Genomic DNA, 19,456 nt, shown 5'->3' with positions numbered 1-19,456 from the left:
ATTGATCCCCAGGGGAAATTCAAGGTGTATCATTATGGTCTGTACATACAAAGGATTGACCAATAAGTGTCAATCCAAACCTGATGGTGAATGAGTAACCTCCATAATTCCATAATGTGTGTGTCACAGTATGGTATGGCAACTGCTCTGCCTCCGACCGTAAAGCACTTAAGAGGGTGGTAAAAACTGCCTAACCCATCACTGGTTTCTCACTCCCCTCCATTGAGGCCATCCAGGGAAAGCAATGCTTCAGGAGTTGTTACAGGTCTCTCCGCACCTGAACCAGCAGCTTGCCTGTGCCTGTTGAGGTGTCCACGACCATGGCAATATTGACAGGGACAATTAGGACGCGGACATTTTGCCCCTCAACAGCCCCCTCCCCCCAGACAATTGCACTACCCCATCCCACCCATAGTGTTCTATTTATATTTATAAATGTACATACTGTAATTACACTTATACAGGTACAGTACATAGCCATACTCTACTGTTCTTTGTACTATTCATCTTGCATAAACACTTATTTTTACTACTCTTATAATGGTACTGTTCCTACACTGCAATGGTATTGTTACTATACTGCACATAACTGTACATAGCCTACTGTACATATCTGTCTATATGGTTCATACTGAATATCCATATTTATACTGTTTTTCTTATAATATATTACTGTTAATACACTGCATATATCTATATTATTTCTAGTACTCTTATAATGTTACTGCTACTACACTGCACATATCGGTACATGTTGTTCATATATTGTTCATACTGCATATCCATATCTATTCTGCTAATAAACTGCACATATTCATAGTTAATTTATATCACTGTAAACCATTGCACCTTCTTAAATGTATACTATTTGTACACTGTACTATCTTATACGGTTTATGCACCACCTGCCTATACTGTGTATATCACATTGCACTTTTTTGCACTTGTGGTTAGACGCAAACTGCATTTCGTTGTCTCTGTACTTCTACTCTGCACAATGACAATGAAGTTTAATCTAATCTAAAATATTAAATATGAAATTTAGGTTAGCAGTACCTACAGGCTCACCGTACCGAAAATTAACTTCAAAACGTAGGTACGTGTCCGTTACACCCCTAATAATCATCGAAGTAATTCAGAATTCCAGTGAAAATGGAGTTGACATTATAGTCTGACAGTGCCAGCCAGATAAGCCTTTACGGTCTGGTCTGCATGCAACCAACAGACCATAACAGTCTGTGGCCACTCCCAACTACCTGGAACTTTGCACGTGTGCTGCTCTGACCACAGGGACAGCTTTCGGTTCTGCATGAGAGAGCAAGAACAAGGATGGCAGCTACCTTGTCATTCCTCTCGCAGAGGAACTTCAGACGCTGTGCTCGCTTGTGCATGAAGACCCCGTCCAAGTGGCCAGTCTCCACGGAGCGGATCTCGATGGCCTTCTCTCCCCAGCCCATGATCTGGTTGGAGTGGATGTAAGCTGCAAAAAAAACCCCACAAGCAGCCTAAGTCCTGCATCACCAATTTATAGCACAGTGCAGCTTAGGTATTTTTAGCCATTTATTGGATTGGATTGATTTTTTTATCAGTGACTCCTCTTCACGGAGAACCCATAACAGAGAATTGCTCTGCTTTTCTGATAGGGTATGTTATGACAGCTGATGAGTTCATTAATAGTAAACCTCGTTTAGTAATAGTAATACTCATTAATGTCATTATTAATATCATCATTAATAATAACGCTGAAATACAAACCCCAACTGTAAACGTGAGCTGATTTGTTCAGATGTTGATATCCAACTGTAGCATTGATCCATAGTCTAGAGGCCACAGCTAATGGCTAACAAGGCAGATAATTAGCACTACTGCTGGGGTACTAAGCCCTTATGAATTAATAATCCTAATGAAACCATCTGATTCTTAAATTAATTATTCATCTTAGTTTCAACCAGACAACATATCTAAATTCTAAATTCTCTTTTTCTCTAGATTCTCCTATGTGCAATTAACATCAATATACTAGGTCTCTCTCTCCCACACAGACACGCACACACACACGCACGCACGCATGCACGCACACACGGGTGCGCGCACACACACATTCACTTCACAGAGATCCATCACAACAGAGTGAGAGTTGAGCTGGAGTTGGAATGATATTAAACTCAGACTGAACCCCCAGTAATCTGGTCCCACACGGCCTCTGGCTGCCATGTGTTTGGGCTCGCTCGTTTGAGTCCCTCCCATCGGCGAGGTGTTTGAACACTCCCTCGCACAGCCAAGCAGGAATGCACAGTGGACGCACCAAAGACAGAAGGAACGGGAGATGCCTAAACACTATGGTCTTTATCATCCTACCATATCTCTGCCCACAAACTGAATCTGACTTAAACATCTGTTAACTCCAATGGTGTAAACAAGGAGGGAAACAGAGCAAGATTGCATCGCTACAGTTGAAGTTCTTATGTAACTTGGCAGCAATATCCAGGTCAGCTCCAGAGGTGCTGCATGACCCTCTGCTGACCTGCATTGGGACTCTGTTCAGACCTCCACTGGACTGTGTTTGGGGACCATAAGCGGGAAAAGTGGAACAGCGTTCTTTTTTTTAGGTATCATTTTTGGGGCTTTTAGTTTTTTATTTAGACAGGACAGTGAATATCGACAGGAAGTGAGTGGGGCAGAGAGATGGGCTGGGACCGGCTGGGACCGATTCAAACCGGAGTCCCCGTGGGCACTTTTTGTCCCTGTTGTAGCTGTGTGTGGATGTGGACGCGACTACGTCCATGTTGTCCCTGTTGTGGCTGTTGTGGACGCGACTACGTCCCTGTTGTCCTGTTGTGGCTGTGTGTGGCTGTTGTGGACTTGACTATGTCCATGTTGTAGACTGCGACTGAGTCCTCACTCACCGACAGAGGTGGGCATCTCTCCCCACTGCAGCACCACGTCCTTGGTGATGCGGCCGTACGTGTTGACGTAGACGCCCTCGTCCTCGTAGCACAGCAGCATCTCCATGCCGTCCGTCTTGGGGAGCACCACGATGGCGTGGGGCATCACTGTGCTCTGGATCTGAGAGAGGGATAGAGAAATCAGAGGAAAGGGGAGAGGAGGAAAGAGAGGGAGCGGAGGACAGAAAGAAAGAGTTGCCATTAGCTGGGCAGTGAGCAGGTTCTGGCAGTGCTTCATGTAGGCCACCTGATGGCAGTACAACCCCCATCAGAAACGGGAGAAGTCTCATGCTGACACACACACACACACACACACACACACACACACACACTGCAGAGGGTCTTGTCAGCTCAGTCATTCATCTTAAGCCTTGCTTTGCTCACCTTCACAGCACTGCTAGCACTAATAGTTCAATGGGGAATGTGAGATTATCACATGCATACAGTACATACATGCGTAATACAAAAAGGCAGTTCACCAAACTGCTCACTTTTACAGAGCAGGACTAAGGACCTCTTACTGCTTTATGTCAGTGTTTCTGTTTTGTTCGTCTAGAAGAACCGCACTGAGGCAAAAATGTGTTGTGAGGCAAAAATGTGTTGACAATGAGTACAGAATTGAATTGTGTTGAATTGTATTGAATTGCTACTCAACACAAAGGACCCTGTGTGTGTTTGTGTGTGTGTGTTTTCTGCCAAAGGCAATGTGGCTGCCAGCCAGCACTGGGGTAGGAGCCGGCTGCCTCAGCAGAAAGCAGCCGCTCCTCATCAGTCACACAGGCTGCTGTGCTGTACTGTGCTGTACTGTGCTAATGTGCTCCTCATCAGTCACACAGGCTGCTGTGCTGTACTGTGCTGTACTGTGCTAATGTGCTCCTCATCAGTCACACAGGCTGCTGTGCTGTGCTTTGCTGTGCTGTACTGTGCTCCTCATCATTCGCACAGGCTGCTGTGCTGTACTGTTCTGCTCTGGGATGGCTTACATGGGAGGGGATATAGATGTCGTAGGGGTTTCCAGAGTCCACGTCAATGACGTGGAAGCCCACGCTGGAACCGTAGATGACCTTGAGCCTCTGACCTTCCTCCACCGTCAGGTCCACGAGCTGCGGCCTCTGAGGAAGGTCCGTGAAAGACTAGCAGAGAGGGGAGAGAGAGAGAGAGAGAGAGAGAGAGAGAAAGACAGAAAGAAAGAATGAGTGATACAAGGTAGAAGACAAATGGCAAAAGGCAGACAGAAATGTTTGCATGAAGCTTTCAAGCTGAAGATTCAGGTATTAAACTGCTATTACAACCCCCGAACTTGATAAAAAGCAACTTTGCATGGTAATGTCAGGCGCTCAGACATCACCATATTGCTCTGATGATTTATTCATGCTTTTGTTCATTTTACGGCAATTTCCATTTTATAGTCACATCAAAATATGAATGAAAAACAGTGTGATTATGTGAATCAGAATATGAGAGGAGAAGGGAAAAAGTCACAGGACTGTTGTTACCTTGAAAGCCATGAATTTATGGTAGGGCTTGGGGGCCCAGGCGTAAATCTCCACGGAGTTCTTCAGAGCAATAACCAGGAATTTGATTCGCTCATATTTCACTGGGGAGGCAGAAGAAGAAAATCATCAAATCAGAAGCCCCTTTCAATTAAGGGCAGTCTTCCGCTTCCCCAACACTGCCTCAACCAGCTCAGTCACACGCCTGCCCTCTGACACACAGGATCACTGAGATATGGCACGACAGCACAACACAAAGCAGCGCACCGCACTGCACAGCACAGCACAACACAACACAGCAAGGCACTCTGACCTTTACATCACTGACTCACTAACCAAACTGAGGGACAGACTAAAATGTTCCTCCATTGCTTAAATCCTGCCAATAACTAACAATCAGAGGGCTTAACAAAGTCCAGTCTGTGACAGCAGGCTTGTAATGCTTCCTGAAACCTGTCCCGGGGCCAGTCTCAAACAAAGCTTGCACTAAACAAGCTCACTCAGCCCAGCTCACTGAAGCACTCGCTTACAGGACCAATTCATCAGAAACATGTTAGAACCAAAACCACAAGGTTATATGACAGATTATTTCCTAATGATATTGGGCTCTCATTTATTTGGCACAGTATGTGCAATGCAATGTGTTAACACTGACCCACACAAATTGATGCTAATTCAATTAACTGGGCAAAACATTTTAGTGTAACATCATGTAACATACATATATCATTAATAATTAGATATTTATTACCACCGGCAATCTTACAACAATAAGGTTCAGAGCAGTGCTGACACCTACTATAATATATTAACAAATATATGCACTAAAAGCAAGAAGCACATCTCAATGTGTGGTGAAGTGATTTCTGCTAAGAAATATATTATTAAATATTTATCTGCCAGTGCGTTGAGCAAATTTGTCTTGATAAGACTCCTTAAAATAAGTTAAAGTCTTCTTAAATGAAGTCAAAATGATTTTTTGAGAGGGCGCTAGGTAAATCTTTTCATACTAAAAACAATACCAAATAGATTTTTTAATCTTAATATAAGATCAATAACACTTGGTTAGAATTCATTTTTTGCAGTGTAAGTTCCACCCTACAGAGGTTCAGTGAGCACGTGGGACGTACCAACTTTATAGTGCACGCAGCCCTCCAGTTCCCCCACGGTGATCCAGCCCTGCTTCTTCTCCACCTCTGGGTCGTTGTGCAGGATGCGGTTCCTGAGCCAGGACAGGTAGTACACACGCAGCTTGTTCTTCTTGCCTGTGTGCAAAATGAGGATTAAAGAGCATGAGACCAATGGGGGAGGTGTTTCAAAGAGCCGGCGGTGATGGAAGTGACTGAGAGACGGACAGACTGAAGGCCTCTGCACACCAGCGCCGACACAAACACGAGTGTGCCGTCACTTGCCACGCTGACAGGTTGGGGGTTAACTACCTGAGATGTCTGCACCTTCACATGTAATTATGTGCGTTTCATCTTTTAATCTGCTCTTTAGCTTTTTTTTACAATCTACACACAAGCCAATCCCAAACATTCATCACTTTTAATTATTATTATTATTACAGGGTAATAATAAACCCTATAATAAAGTGTTGCATGTCATAACATCCACACCTGTTGTGCACACCTGCAGCACACCTAACTGGCCCCTCCTCAGGTGACTCATTACTCCTAACATCAGCGTGCCGTCACTTGCCACGCAGCACCACCAGCGCTGGCGTTTTTAACTGGCAAACACTGGACAAACAATGGATTTCATGGAGCAGCTCCAAAAACAATAGAACTGAATCATACTCTACGACGGCAAAGTGCGATGCTGGTGAGCGGAGTTGCATTGAGAACAATGAAATCTAATGGAATCGAATGTGGAGCGCGCCGCACTCATGTCAGTGCCAGCAGTGCAGAGGCCTTTACCGATGGTTTTGAGGAGACAGACCTGATATGGTGACCAGCACGTTGAGACCCTCCAGCACGTCCATCTGCTGGAAGCGGCGGCGTGTGATCAGGTTGTAGACCTTGCCCTGGCCACTGCGGTCCAGGAGCATCAGGCCATTCTCTGTACCCACCAGAAGGTTGACCCCTGGGGAGAGACAGGATATTCAGCATCTCACATTGCCCTCAGAGGTTCACTCATCAATACATACAATGCGTCACACACACACACACACACACACACACGCACGCACGCACCCCCGCACACACACCCCCTCTCTCTCTTTCTTCCTCACATACACACATGCACACACACACACACACAAATAACGATATGCTTTCATAGGCAAGATGATCCATACAGACACCAAATATCTCATTTCATGTACAGTACATCTCCCATACGTACACTATAGTCTCACTGTAAAGGGCTTGCTTCTATTTCAGAGAGAAACTGTGCTGAGAAATCACATAAAACAACGTGCTGTTTGGGAAATGAGAAATAGAACAAAAGATCACAGATAATAAAAGGGAGAAACGGAGGTGGGTGTTGGTGGGGGGGGGGGGTTCTTGTGCGGCGGACTGAAGGCTCACCCCACAGAGCGGCGCACAGGATCTCAGAGTTGAAGCGCTTCTTGTACTTGCGGATCTCCGGTGTGTCACTGTGCGGGCGGATGTTGGTGGGGTTGACGTTGACCACGGAGATCTTCCTGGCCTCGCTCAGTTTGGCCTGTTCCTGCCTCAGCAGCTCGTTCGCAAACAGGGCTGCGAGAGAGAGAGAGAGAGAGAAAAAAAGAAAGAAGAGAGTGAGTCATCATTGCCACCACATTCCTCACATGACATTATTATGTGACATGACGCATGACTCCAGGGTCATGTGATCACATTCATCCCACAGTGAGACCAAATCACTCCAGCCCAGTCTTCAGTTTGGCACTGTTTAGGGTTCACACCCCAACACACATTCTCACTTCAGTGCTGCATGATGTTCTGAAGATGTCACTGAGTGGAAGCTTATGTCCATGTGAATTACTGCGGATTATTTATTGCACGGGAAACACTGCTGATTCCATGTGAAATACTGCCAACATTTTTTTCTTAAGCCTTTCTGTTTTCTGTGCCTTAAATTGGTATGCTTTTCCATGCTTTGTATCGAGAAAAGCTGGCTGAATGATTGATTAGTGGATTGATTGACGATGATATGGGTGATGAAGGTCTGTACCTGCGGCTGAGTTCTCACTGTCGTCATCGGAGGGAGAGGTGGGGTAGACCCGCGGATCCACAAAGGGTGTGAAGGAGGACTTAGAACCGCCACCCTTTGCAAACTGCAGGTAAGAGCACACAAGCAGAGTAGAGTGAGAAGGCAAAGGAGGAGAACATCACACTTGAGGGGGTTCTGCAGAGCTCAATCAGTGTCAGCAGGCAAGCTGACAACCCCAGATCATTAGCTGTGTGTCTTGTGCCTCCTGGGCACGTTGGGGGTTAACCACCTGAGACGTCTGCACCTTCACATGGAATTATGTGCGTTTTATCTTTTAACCTGCTCCTTAGCTTTTTTTTACAATCTACACACAAGCCCACCCCAAACATTCACATACACATTTCCAAGTTCCGAGGAAATCTTCACTTCTTAATCTTAATTAGCCTGCTTAAGCATAAAGGAGACGTTTCCCATACATTGACTTATTTGTGGCGGCCCACTACAATATCAACATTGACCACCACACAATGATTTTCCAGGTTGTGCTAAATTGTGCTTAAATCTGGTTAGCATCATATCCACGCTGTGCTAATTTGTTAAAAATTGTTGCATTCAAGTTAATTCTGCAAACCTACCACCACAAATAGAATTCAATTCTGTGGGAAACACTGGGAGATAAGATACCTTGCCAACATACTGACAACTCAACCCATCAGCATTGCATGCCATACACAACCACACCCTCAAGTTCTGACGAAATCATGATTCATCATTTCTAATCACCCTGCTTATGCATTTTAGAGTGTACATCAAAGGCAGGACATAGATCTCAGACACTGCTCTAGGCATGAGAAGGGAAGGATGGGCCTCTGTTCTAGACATGAGAAGGGAAGGATTGGCCTCTGCTCGCCAGAAAATCAACAAACTGTTGACACTCAGTTAACTACAATTTCTGGTTAAGGGTGAGGTTAGGGTTTGGATTTGGTTAAGGTGATGTTCAGCAATTTTACATACTGAACTTGAATCTAGAGGATCAGAGGATCTTTTAAGTGTCTGTGGGTGATCTGACCAAGTCAAGTGTTACCCAAAACCCTTCATGAGGACACCAGCAGGTTTATAGCGCTAGCCTGGGTGTCCCACAGAGCCACTTCTCCACCCACCTCCTCCATGGCACTCATGTCTGGAGCGTGCAGGCCAGCGAGGCGGCCCAGGCCCAAGCCCTCCGTGGGCGTCCCGGCCGGGGAGTGGCTCTGCTGGACCAGGTCCGGCAGGTTCCCGTGGCCAGCAAAACCGTTGCTCTCCGAGTGAGCGGAGCGCTTCCTCTCACGAGTCTGCGGAGGTACACCAGATCAGACGACAGGTGTGTTATGGGAGTAGTGGGTCCAGAGGCATCAGACTGGATATTAGTGGTGGAGGCTCTTACAGAGCAGCACAGTGGCGTCTTACCTCTCCCAGCATCAGGGTGTCATCTTTGGAACCATTATTGAGTGAATCATCATGGCTAACTCCGTAGGACTCATTATTACCCTGAGCTGAAGGCCTGAGGGGAGTGAAAACACACACGCACACACATGTACACACACACCACTCCTTTCAGATCACTCCTGATACATGAGCACACCTGTTTGCGTCTGTCCTGAAAGTAAAGTGTGTGTATGTTTCCATATGCATATGTGTGTGTGTGTGTTGATGCTCACATGATGCGTGGGATGTCACTGACGGGCACGGTGCCATCGTGGGCCCCGTCCTCCTCCCCGCTGCTCTCCGACTCATCGCTGGAGGATGAGTAGTCTGTCACCTTTATGGGGGGACGGGGCGCCTCGTCCACACGCAGCTCACGCAACTCCCTGGCCAACGCAGTCAGGTCCTGGGACAGAGAGGGAGAGACAGAGACAGAGACAGAGACAGAGACAGAGACAGAGAGAGACAGAGACAGAGACAGAGAGAGAGAGAGAGAGAGAGAGAGAGAGAGAGAGAGAGCTGTTAGAACAAATGGGGTAGACAAAAAACTACAAATAAAGTAGGATCAGTCAAGGTCATGCACAACACCAGCTAGTTTTAAGGCATTCACACACAATCAAGGAATCTAACATCATTACAAAATCATTACAGACAAGACTAAAGACCTTCGGCTACACTAAACTACAGACTGTTTTTGTACACTAAACTACAGACCCCATATCTAAACTACAGTCTTCTACACTAAACTACAGACTGCTCCTCTACACTAAACTACAGACTGCTCCTCTACACTAAACTACAGACCACATCTCTAAACTACGGATTGCTCTTTTACACTAAACTACAGACTGCTCTTCTACACTAAACTACAGACTGCTCCTCTACACTAAACTACAGAATGTTCTTCTACACTAAACTACAGACTGCTCCTCTACACTAAACTAGCTACACACTATGGAGGAAATTGTCTCCCACACTAAACACTCTGTGGTCATTACAAGGCTGGAGACCTGTCTTTGGTGTTAGACTGTTCATTTATACACAGACTGAATGCCATCCAAGGTATGTGGAGCAACAGATACCATTTCTTTTTCTGGCAACAAGAGATGGAGACAGAAAAAGGGAGAGAATGCATGTGTGTGTGTGAGTGTGTGTGTGTGTGTCAGTGTGTGTGTGCGTGTGTGTGTATAAGGGTGTGTGTGTGTGTGTGTGTATAAGGGTGTGTGTGTGTGTAAGGGTGTGTGTGAGTGAGTGAGTGAGTGAGTGAGAGTGTGAGTGTGAGTGAGAGAGAGAGACAGTCAGAGACTTTGATTAGCTGTGGCGAATGGGGGGAGTGACAAGAACTATTAACAAAGACTGGACTGATTCAGCCTGGTGAGAAAGTTTGCTGAGTGAAAGAGGAGAGGATTTTCTCAAGCTTAACACAAGAACACTCATGGCCAATCTGCCAAGAGACTCCAGCAAGGTCACAGAGAGAGAGAGAGAGAGAGAGAGAGAGAGAGAGAGAGACACACAAAACACAAAGAGAGAGAGAGAGAGAGAGAGAGAGACACACAAAAAACACAAAGAGAGAGAGAGAGAGAGACTCAGAGACATAACAATAAAAACAGAACAAATAAAAACAGAGAAAAACAAAGACAATTTTATAAAAAGCAAGAGAGCAGAAGGGACAGCTTTGACACTAACCTCGTCTACGGCTTTCTTATAGCTCTGTGTGAAGTCGAAAAGCAGAGACCCGAGTTAAGAGAGAAGGAGGGATAAAGAGAGGTAGAGAAAGACAGAGGGAGAGAAAGAAAGAGGGAGATAGTTAGAGAAAAGAAGAGACACTGAGGGATTGTTAGTGTAGTGTAAAACGGAGAGAGTCAGGGAAGTCCATTTGCATGGGACACGCGTTCAAACATTCATCACGCCACAACAGTTTCCCAGCCCTCTCTGGCTCCACTTAGCGTCCAGCTCGCTAGCGGGGGCTCAAGGAGGCCCACCGGGCAGGGCCAGGGACAGCCACATAGAGTTGATTAGCTGCAGCTCATTGAGGCGTCCGGTCTTGGCAACCCGCTCTTAATGCCAGCCGGGTGAAACTAATCCTTAGATGTCTCCCCAACCAGAAAAAAGGAAGAGAGAGAGAGAGAGAGAGAGAGAGAGAGAGAAAGAGAAAGAGAAAGAGAGGGAGAGGGGGTAGGACAAGATCTCTTGAGTTTCTGAGTCCACAGAGCAAATGTGCACTGAGAGAGTGGGGGAGGGGACAGAGGGAGAAAGAGTGAATGACAAGAAGGATAAAAAAGAAAGGAGAAAAAAAAGAAAGAAAGAAAGAAAGAAAGAAAGAAAGAAAGAAAGAAAGAAAGAAAGAAAGAAAGAAAAAAAAAAAAAAAAGGAAGAAACACTAATGCAGAATATCAGCCGTTACATTCATAACCTTATGAGAGAGTTGGACCCCCTCCAAAATCACCATGGTGACATTTGCAAGGGTCATTTGACGGACAGGACAGCAAGCAAGTACAACCCGGCCTCCGAGACTCTCAATAACAACTTGAGTGCAGGAGCCCAAGAGTCTGACCATTACTGTACCAAATCAGCGCCACCAAACCGAAGTGGACTATGACTAATCATGAGAGGGAAGCCTTGGGCCCGAGCGTGATGCAGTGGACGTTAGTGAGAGTATAACTGGTTTAGCGGAGACTGACGGCATAATCCAGTTTAGTTCTAATGAAGCGGGATCAGAAACCCTCATCCAATCTGCTGCACAACCGCACAATCATGTACTAATGACTGAATACAAATAACAACTTATGTGCGTGTGTGTGTGTGTGTGTGTGTGTGTATGTGTGTGTGTGTAAGAGAGAGAGAGAGAGAGAGAGAAAGAAAGAAAGAAAGAAAGAAAGAAAGAAAGAAAGAAAGAAAGAAAGAGAGATGGAGAGACTGACTTACAGCTGGTCTGCTGGGTCTAGGTGTTTCGCGGGCCTCCTCTTGCTTGGGCTTGGGGCTTTCCTGGGATGCTGTGGGTGACGTCTCCGTCTTGGCTGTATCTATGACCACAACAAAAATAGCGTTCAACTTTTTGCCACCAATGGCATTAGAAAACAATCCCCGATCTGACAAGTCTCATTCACCATCCTTCTCTTCATATCTCTATTTTTTTTCTCTCTCTCTCTCTCTCTCTCTGAGGTAAGGGTAATGAGATCAAACTGAACAGACAGCGAGGAGTCCAGTGGACCTGAATGAATCAGAGTGTAGGTCAGTTCTTCTCAGTCTGGCCCCAGTCCTAGACAGACCCACACTGGACTTACTGGATTAATAATAAGCTCTGTGTGCGGACAAATAAATAATGTCCTCTAAAAATAAATGCCCGAGCAAATCACGAGAACTGCAGACAGAAGTGCCTGGCTCAACAGAACAGAGTGAAACTTCTATGTGGAATTGTCTGGAGTGAATCATTCAATCTGGCTCACAAGCACTGCAGTGAGTAAGAAATAATGAAACAAAACAAAACAAAAAAAAAACATTGAGAGATGCGTGGCACAGATAGCCACACATCCCCCTCTGGCAGCCCAAATCTTCTGTGTGTTGCGCCTGGATCTGGTGTGGTGCAGGGCATGGGGGAGGAGGGAGGGAGCTCACCTCGGATCTGGTTCCTCTCGCTGGAGCCGGGCTGGGAGGTGGGCGTGCCGGAGCTGGAGGAGCTGTTGCTGTTGGTCCTCTGCAGAGCAGCGTCTAGAGACAGCTCCGGCTGCCGCAGGTCAGGGTTACTGCACAACACATAGGACACACACACGCCAGGTCAGGATCTCAGAAACGACAAGGCTCCTCTTACATGGGGCATGCCAAGTGTTTTTATCCAGTATTTTCTACTATTTGCTGTTATTATTTATCAGTGGAGCAGCTATAACACAACAGCACATAGCCACCATGTTCTCACGTGAAACTGGATGTGGTTTGGGTGGATGCCAGTGGAGGTGGTGTGTACCTGGCCCGGATGAGCTGTGAACCGGTTCTAGGCCCTAGTCCTCCTGCACCTCCGTTTCCGGGGGAGTTCTTCCTGACCAGTGCTGGAGAGATGGAAATGGTTCTCTGGGGCACCTGTAGAGTTGGGGGTAGGGTGAGATTCTAGGGCAGTCTGCTCAGACCTAAACATTTTTGCTCTACACACGGAGTCCCGCTTGCACCACATGTCGTGTCACTGACTCCCTCAGTACTGACAGACAGACAGACAGACAGAGAGACAGAGAGACAGAGAGACAGAGAGACACACACACACACAGAGACACACAGACAGAGAGACACACGTGCACATACACACACATGCCGCTGGGAGATGCATCAGTACAGAGCAGCCCACGGCTAAATCTCTCTCCCCTCATTCAGCTCAACTGAAATGTTGGAAAAGAAACACAGTGAGTGCTTGGAGAGATTACAGTGATCATTCTATTCGGTGTACTTGTCGGAGGGAGTCATTTAAACACTCCGCTTCAGGGGGAGTTTAATCCATTTGCAATATACTTCTGCAATCTCACTCAATTCAATTTCTCTCTCTCTTCTTCAGCAAACAAACCAAGACACTACACAGCCATTCAGTTTTTCAATCATCCAAATTCAGCGTGTTGATGGTCACCTTGGGGGGGATGTCCTCCTCTCGGAGCCAGGAGCCCCGCTCCAGCTTGTCTGAGCGGGAGGGCAGTGCTGGGACCTCGGAGGTGGGGTCCGAGTTTTGCCGGGGGGGCATCTCTGGCCGGTGCAATGGCGGGCCCTCCTGGAAGCCGGCGACGCCCTTGGGCGACTGGTCGTGCAGGGACTGCGAGCCAGACATGGTGGGACTATGGGATTTCACAGGCACCAGATGGGCCATCTGCAGCGAGAGGAGAAGTTAGCACTCAGAGAACGAGAGAGAGAGAGAGAGAGAGAGAGAGAGAGAGAGAGAGAGCGAGAGGAGGAGATGCCAGAGATCCCAGCAGGGGTCTCGAGAGTGACAACGGCATGTAAAAATATTCACAAGCCTCAAGAGGATGAAAAGTGGGCAGTGGGACTTGTCACATCACTGTAGTGAGCAATCTGCTAACAACTCACCCAGGGGCGAGTTACCTGCATATCTCTAGTGCTACTCTACTACTCCTTGAGTAAATGTGGGGCAAACTCATATCAGAGGACCACAAATATCACACAGCCACAAATGCACCTAAACGATGACAGACTCATTAGCGGGTGGGTTACCTGTGGCTCTATGGGCCTGTGCATGGGAGGGGTGAGTTACCTGTGGTTCTATGGGCCGGGGCATTGGAGGGGTGCGTGCTGGCTGGAGCCCTCCGCTGCTGAAGGACTCAGAGCGGGGCGGAAGAGAGGGGTCGGAGATCCGGTTGGTGACCTTGTGCTGCAGCGCTGGGGAGCTCTGGCGGTTGAGCTTGGAGCGCTCCTCCACCTGTCATCAGATAGGACAGACGTCAGAACTGGACACAACAGTGCAAATCCCACCTGCCATCGTCTCAAGAGAAGCGACAGCAGTAGAAAGCTTACTATGGGGGATATGACGTGCTTCAACACTCCTTGGAAGGATTCACAAATTTAATGAATACGAATGAGCCATGTTTTTTTTCCTCTCTCTCTGGTTCCACATTACAAAACGGCTGCGAGAGAAGACAGCCTGGGGCTCTTCCTCCTCTAGAATGAAAACATTAATTTGTTATCGTTAGCATGCTGAGGCATTGTTGCACATCATTGCCATTTCACTACTAAATGGACAGAAACTAAAATGGCGTTCTACCCAGCTGTATGTTTTCATTTGAGAACAGTTACAAAGGAGTGCTGCTCACACTCAGTCACCCATTGTAAGCTGATACGCTATTTGTCCTGTCCATCACACGGAACAGTGATCATCTTCAGATACAATTTAGACAGAGCAACAGGGCAACCCACAACACCACAAGCATGAGCAGAGCAATAACGCTCCTTGCAGTCGGTCCGCACCCGAGAGGTCATACCAAGCAAACCCAGCGTGATTCCCTGGCTGAGGCACCCAGAAACACACAGTCACTCTGATGACACTGTGGAATAGCTGCACTTAGACCAACATCTATTCCAACACTGCATTTTACCAGCTGCTGAATAACTCAAAGAGGCATCACTGGAGCATTGAAGTCAGGCTGTGACAGAAGTAGTACAGCTACTTTTGATTTCAGCTAGAAGTAGCCAGCATCTACTATCTATGGTAGAACACAAAGGGCTACATCAGTCATTGCATTAAGAAACTACATATGTTTCTATGGTAGAACACACACACACACACACCACTACATTTGTCACTGAATGACAATCATGAGGAATTGTGTAATGAAGGGTTAGAATCGACTGCATCTGTCCTACAAGGAAACGGTTGACAAACTATATCCAGAGAGGAAGAAGAAACCTGTAAGAGTTGAGAAAAACTGCAGTTAGGCATACAACAGAGTCTCCTTCTGCAGTATGGAAGCCTTTGGGTTTATGGGGTGTAACTAAGATCTAAATGAAATGAGCCTACTGCCGTCACTAACACTACATGCATTACCATAGTATGAAACATTACTGATATAAAATATGGAGGTCAGTTATGAAAAAACTACTCCCAAAGACCCATCTGCGTCAGGAGATCTTTGCACAGAACTTAGAGTGCAGACAAAAAGGCCACATTGATCAGACCCCGTCCTTCACTAGAAACACAAAAACATCCACAAAAGAGAAGCATCCACACATGATGGGGGTGCAAGAAGACGGCAGCAAGCAGAGAGCTCCTCACTGGCGGACAGAGATTTCGGCGACTACAGCAGAGCTAGGAATTTGCCACGGAAGCTGTTAGCGATGAAGCACCTAGGTATTCTAGCTGAGAAGCTGCAGCTGTGCACTTGCAATTCACCACTTGATGCCCCAGAGAAGGACAGACCAGGAGGAGGATCCACCATTAGGGGATTATCACCCAGCTAAGGGACTGAGGGAGGTGGAACGGAACCTTAGGTTTGGAACACACTCGTGCCGTCCAGTCCTGCAGGGTTCTCTGAGGTCCTCTGTCCAGGGGCATGGGCAGGCGTTGACATGGGGTGGGGGTGGGGGGGGGGGGGGGCTGGTGCCTACTGGCAGTTGGGGCAGTGGAGTTGTGGTTGATGGTCATGATTCTAACGACTGGTTCTGAAGACCGCTTATGATGTTTATTTACAGACTATTATCTCAATATTCTACTCTACAATGCTCGATTGAAAAATTATTAACACCAGGGCCTTCTAAGCTAGTCTCTATGCATGCTTCTATTCTGTAAGGTTCTACTTGGAACCTTTGTTCCCAAAGAGGTTCTTCTAAGGCAGTTTTCACACAGAGATGCTTTTTTGAGGCACATTGCAAATATTAAAATGTGAGTGTTAAAAAATGCCAGGTGGAAACTAGTTGTGTTTGGGATTACTATGGTACGTTATACATGGTACTTCCACAGATAGCATAGCATAGACAAGTAGCTAAGCAACAGCCCACTGTTGGAAAAAAACCCCACAATCACGAAAGTTCAACTATTTTTTTTGCTCAAATAAAGGCAAGACACATCACAACAATCCAGCTTTCCCCCTCATCACATCATTCTACATAAACAATTGAAATCAGGCACCTGGACATGAAAAAAGCATCTCCGTGTCAAGACCACCTTAAGCAGAGAACCGTTAGATTAAACGATATGAAGGTGTTTGCTATATGACAGGGATTCCCAAACGGTGGTACAGTGTACCTGTACGTGTACCACCAGTAGTACACGAGCTGCCACTATGGGGGTACGCGAGATGAAAAGGGCAATGTTGGAAAGGTGTTCAAAATTATTTTTTAAAACCTATTTTTTTTGTGTGTTGGATGGTGGGGGTACGCGAGCTGAGTCAGGATGTAGGTGGTGGTACGTGGGGAAAAAAGTTTGGGAACCGCTGCTCTATGATATCCTATATGATATGCTATCTACTATATAGCATATATATACACACACACACCGTATATATATGCTATCTGTTCTATCCTATCAGCTAAACGTATTTAATACAAATATATAATACATTGTCTATGTACAAAATTGGATTTACACTCTACACCAGTTATTTACAGGGGACGGCAGGCTTCAATGTTGCATCATTGACTGGTTGATTGAAACACCACCCGGGTGAAGAGGGGAACAGCGACATGTAGTTTGGGGAGATGGAGCGGGACGAGCTGGGACTGGTTTGGGGTGAGCCCCGCGGAGAGAGCCCCATCCACTGCAGACCAGCACGGATCTGGGCACGGAGCCCCGGGACTCTCCTCCTCTCCCCTCCCACCAACTCCTGACCACTGGTGAAGCTGGACCGCCTCCGCTGACCGTTGAGGGCCGGACGAAGCAGACTGTTCGGGGCGGAGGCGGATAGGTCAAGGGACGGGGGGCTGCACTCAGTCATCCAGCTCGGATCCTCGTCGTCGTCCTCGCTGGGACTGAGGATGAGCCGGGGGCACATCGTCCCCCTCGGCTGTAAGCGGACAGAGGAATGCGGAGGCGGCATGTCTGGGAAGCCCGCAGACGTCTCTGAGAAAGAGCGCCTGTCTCGCGGCGCCATGGGCGGCGAGGGCTCCTCAGGGAACGAGGTGGAATATTTGAACCTGGCAAGGCCGAGGTCCTGCTGGCTGATGGCCATCCTGAGACCACCCGAGTTCTCCCACAGCGGAGAGTCCTCGTCACTACTGTCTACTCTACGGCACGGCGAGTGCGAGACGGGCCGAGGCCTGAACTCTGACGCCCAGGTCGGAGACAGCAGGGCTGTCGCGGAACTAACCACATTGAGGTCGGCACTCTGGGGTTTGAGGTCGGCGGTGTGGGGCTTGGCGTGGGGCTTGGCGTGGGGCTTGGGCTGGCGCTGTGGGCTGCGTCCGCGGGCCTGCTGCTGCTGCTGGCTCTGGGCGCGCTTGGCCCTCAGCTCTCGCCGCACGTGCTCGATGATCTGATCGCGCAGCAAGGGGTCTGGGGACAGCTGGATGCGGGGGGTCTGCCTGGCCTGCTGCTGCCTGCTGGAGAGGGGCAGGTTAGCCGCGTGGGAGGGGGCACGGCGGGGGCCGGGGCCGGGTTGTGGGGCCGGGTAGTTGGGTGGAGGCTCCACCAGGTGGAAGGAGTGATGCTGGCGGAGACCAGAGGGCCGAGGGGTTTCGGCCGCGAGCTGCTTGAGGACCTGGGGTGGGGAAATTGGGAGACAGGGTTGGGTAAGGGGTGTCACAACAGAGGTTAACACAACGCGTGCAAACAATAACGCAAACAGCAAACACAAAACAGAAATGCACAATTATGGCACACGTTCTGTACAAACACACATGCATATACATACAAATGCGTCAGCCAAATGTAAGGTAATAATATACTGCGCTTGAACAAAACATGGCACTCTCACTGATGAGATGAAGTATGAAAAGATCAGCTGATACACTTCAGTTACAAAGACACAAACACACACTTAGCCACACACACATGCACTTGCGAGTACACATGTGTACACACACACACACACACACAATCACAAACATGCTATTTTGACCCTGTGAGCTGTGAAACATCAATGCCGAACTCCATTTGGATTCAGAATCTGCGGAGATTCCCACGTGCTGGGGAAAAAACGGAAGGTGCATTTGATCAATCAGTTCCATGGAAGCTGCGGGGACTGAAATACACATGGAAGATCTTCAGACGAGCCTCGTCATTTCCGCTTTTCCAGTTTCCTGCGAAGTGCTCGATAAACAACACACAGCACGTTTCCACGATCCCCTTCAGCCGTATGGGAAGCCAGTGCCTACCTCCTTGGCCCAGGCGGGCTTGTCAGCGGGGTTGACGGCGTCTTTGTAGTGGTACAGCGGCTTCTTCTCGGCCTGGTGTGAGTCCTGCTGCTGCTGCTGCTGCTGCTTCTGCTGGTGCTGGAGGGACACCAGGTAAGCTCTCTCCTGCTGCAGCTGTCTCTGAAGGCGCTCCGCCTGCCGCTGCTCCTCCAGCTGCTTACGCTTGTACTCCTACACACACACACGCACACATATGCACACACACGCACACATACACACACACACCCACATACACGCACACACATGCACCCACACGCACCCACATACACACACGTACACACACAAAAGGGAAAGAGACAGAGAACAGTTCTTAACTGAGGATGTACAGTGTTGGTTGACGGTCAGTAGGTGAGGGGACAGACAACAGAGGCCCATGCTTGGACATGCAAACATGCAAACACACACTGGTGCTTTGGCTTCAGGGCTCATGCCAAGGGGACAGGGCCAACGATCACATTACTACAATGACCACCGGGACTCAAACACGATCACATACAGCAACATGCATGAACACAGTGACCTTGGCATGGGAGACTTCTGCATGGAGGTGTAGTCCCTAACAAATCCAAGTGTGTAATCCCACAATTG

At 47.7% G+C, this 19,456-nt stretch overlaps 1 protein-coding gene across 8 annotated transcripts in view; it reads right to left on the bottom strand.

Moving 5' to 3' along the window:
* Window positions 1–19,456, bottom strand: part of tnika (TRAF2 and NCK interacting kinase a) — an 83,590-nt gene that overhangs the window by 2,878 nt on the left and 61,256 nt on the right. For 2 of the 8 annotated variants that reach the window (XM_048256456.1, XM_048256473.1), the window contains 19 exons: window positions 18,830–19,039; window positions 17,824–18,213; window positions 14,280–14,444; window positions 13,644–13,877; window positions 12,999–13,111; window positions 12,653–12,780; window positions 11,963–12,060; window positions 10,724–10,747; window positions 9,274–9,443; window positions 9,023–9,116; window positions 8,737–8,907; window positions 7,598–7,700; window positions 6,970–7,140; window positions 6,380–6,523; window positions 5,569–5,703; window positions 4,442–4,542; window positions 3,929–4,078; window positions 2,907–3,066; window positions 1,341–1,480 (listed from right to left, as the gene is read on the bottom strand). In XM_048256456.1, the coding sequence (XP_048112413.1) occupies window positions 1,341–1,480; window positions 2,907–3,066; window positions 3,929–4,078; window positions 4,442–4,542; window positions 5,569–5,703; window positions 6,380–6,523; window positions 6,970–7,140; window positions 7,598–7,700; window positions 8,737–8,907; window positions 9,023–9,116; window positions 9,274–9,443; window positions 10,724–10,747; window positions 11,963–12,060; window positions 12,653–12,780; window positions 12,999–13,111; window positions 13,644–13,877; window positions 14,280–14,444; window positions 17,824–18,213; window positions 18,830–19,039 (2,901 nt within the window). Of the gene's footprint in view, window positions 1–1,340; window positions 1,481–2,906; window positions 3,067–3,928; window positions 4,079–4,441; window positions 4,543–5,568; window positions 5,704–6,379; window positions 6,524–6,784; window positions 6,830–6,969; window positions 7,141–7,597; window positions 7,701–8,736; window positions 8,908–9,022; window positions 9,117–9,273; window positions 9,444–10,723; window positions 10,748–11,962; window positions 12,061–12,652; window positions 12,781–12,998; window positions 13,112–13,643; window positions 13,878–14,279; window positions 14,445–17,823; window positions 18,214–18,829; window positions 19,040–19,456 lie in introns of those variants that run through there. The other 6 variants (XM_048256482.1, XM_048256500.1, XM_048256491.1 and 3 more) reach the window with 4 other exon arrangements.

The sequence above is a fragment of the Alosa alosa genome, chromosome 1 (assembly GCF_017589495.1).
Source record: "Alosa alosa isolate M-15738 ecotype Scorff River chromosome 1, AALO_Geno_1.1, whole genome shotgun sequence".
Classification (NCBI taxonomy): Eukaryota; Metazoa; Chordata; class Actinopteri; order Clupeiformes; family Clupeidae; genus Alosa; species Alosa alosa.
This window is presented reverse-complemented; position numbering and strand designations above follow the sequence as displayed.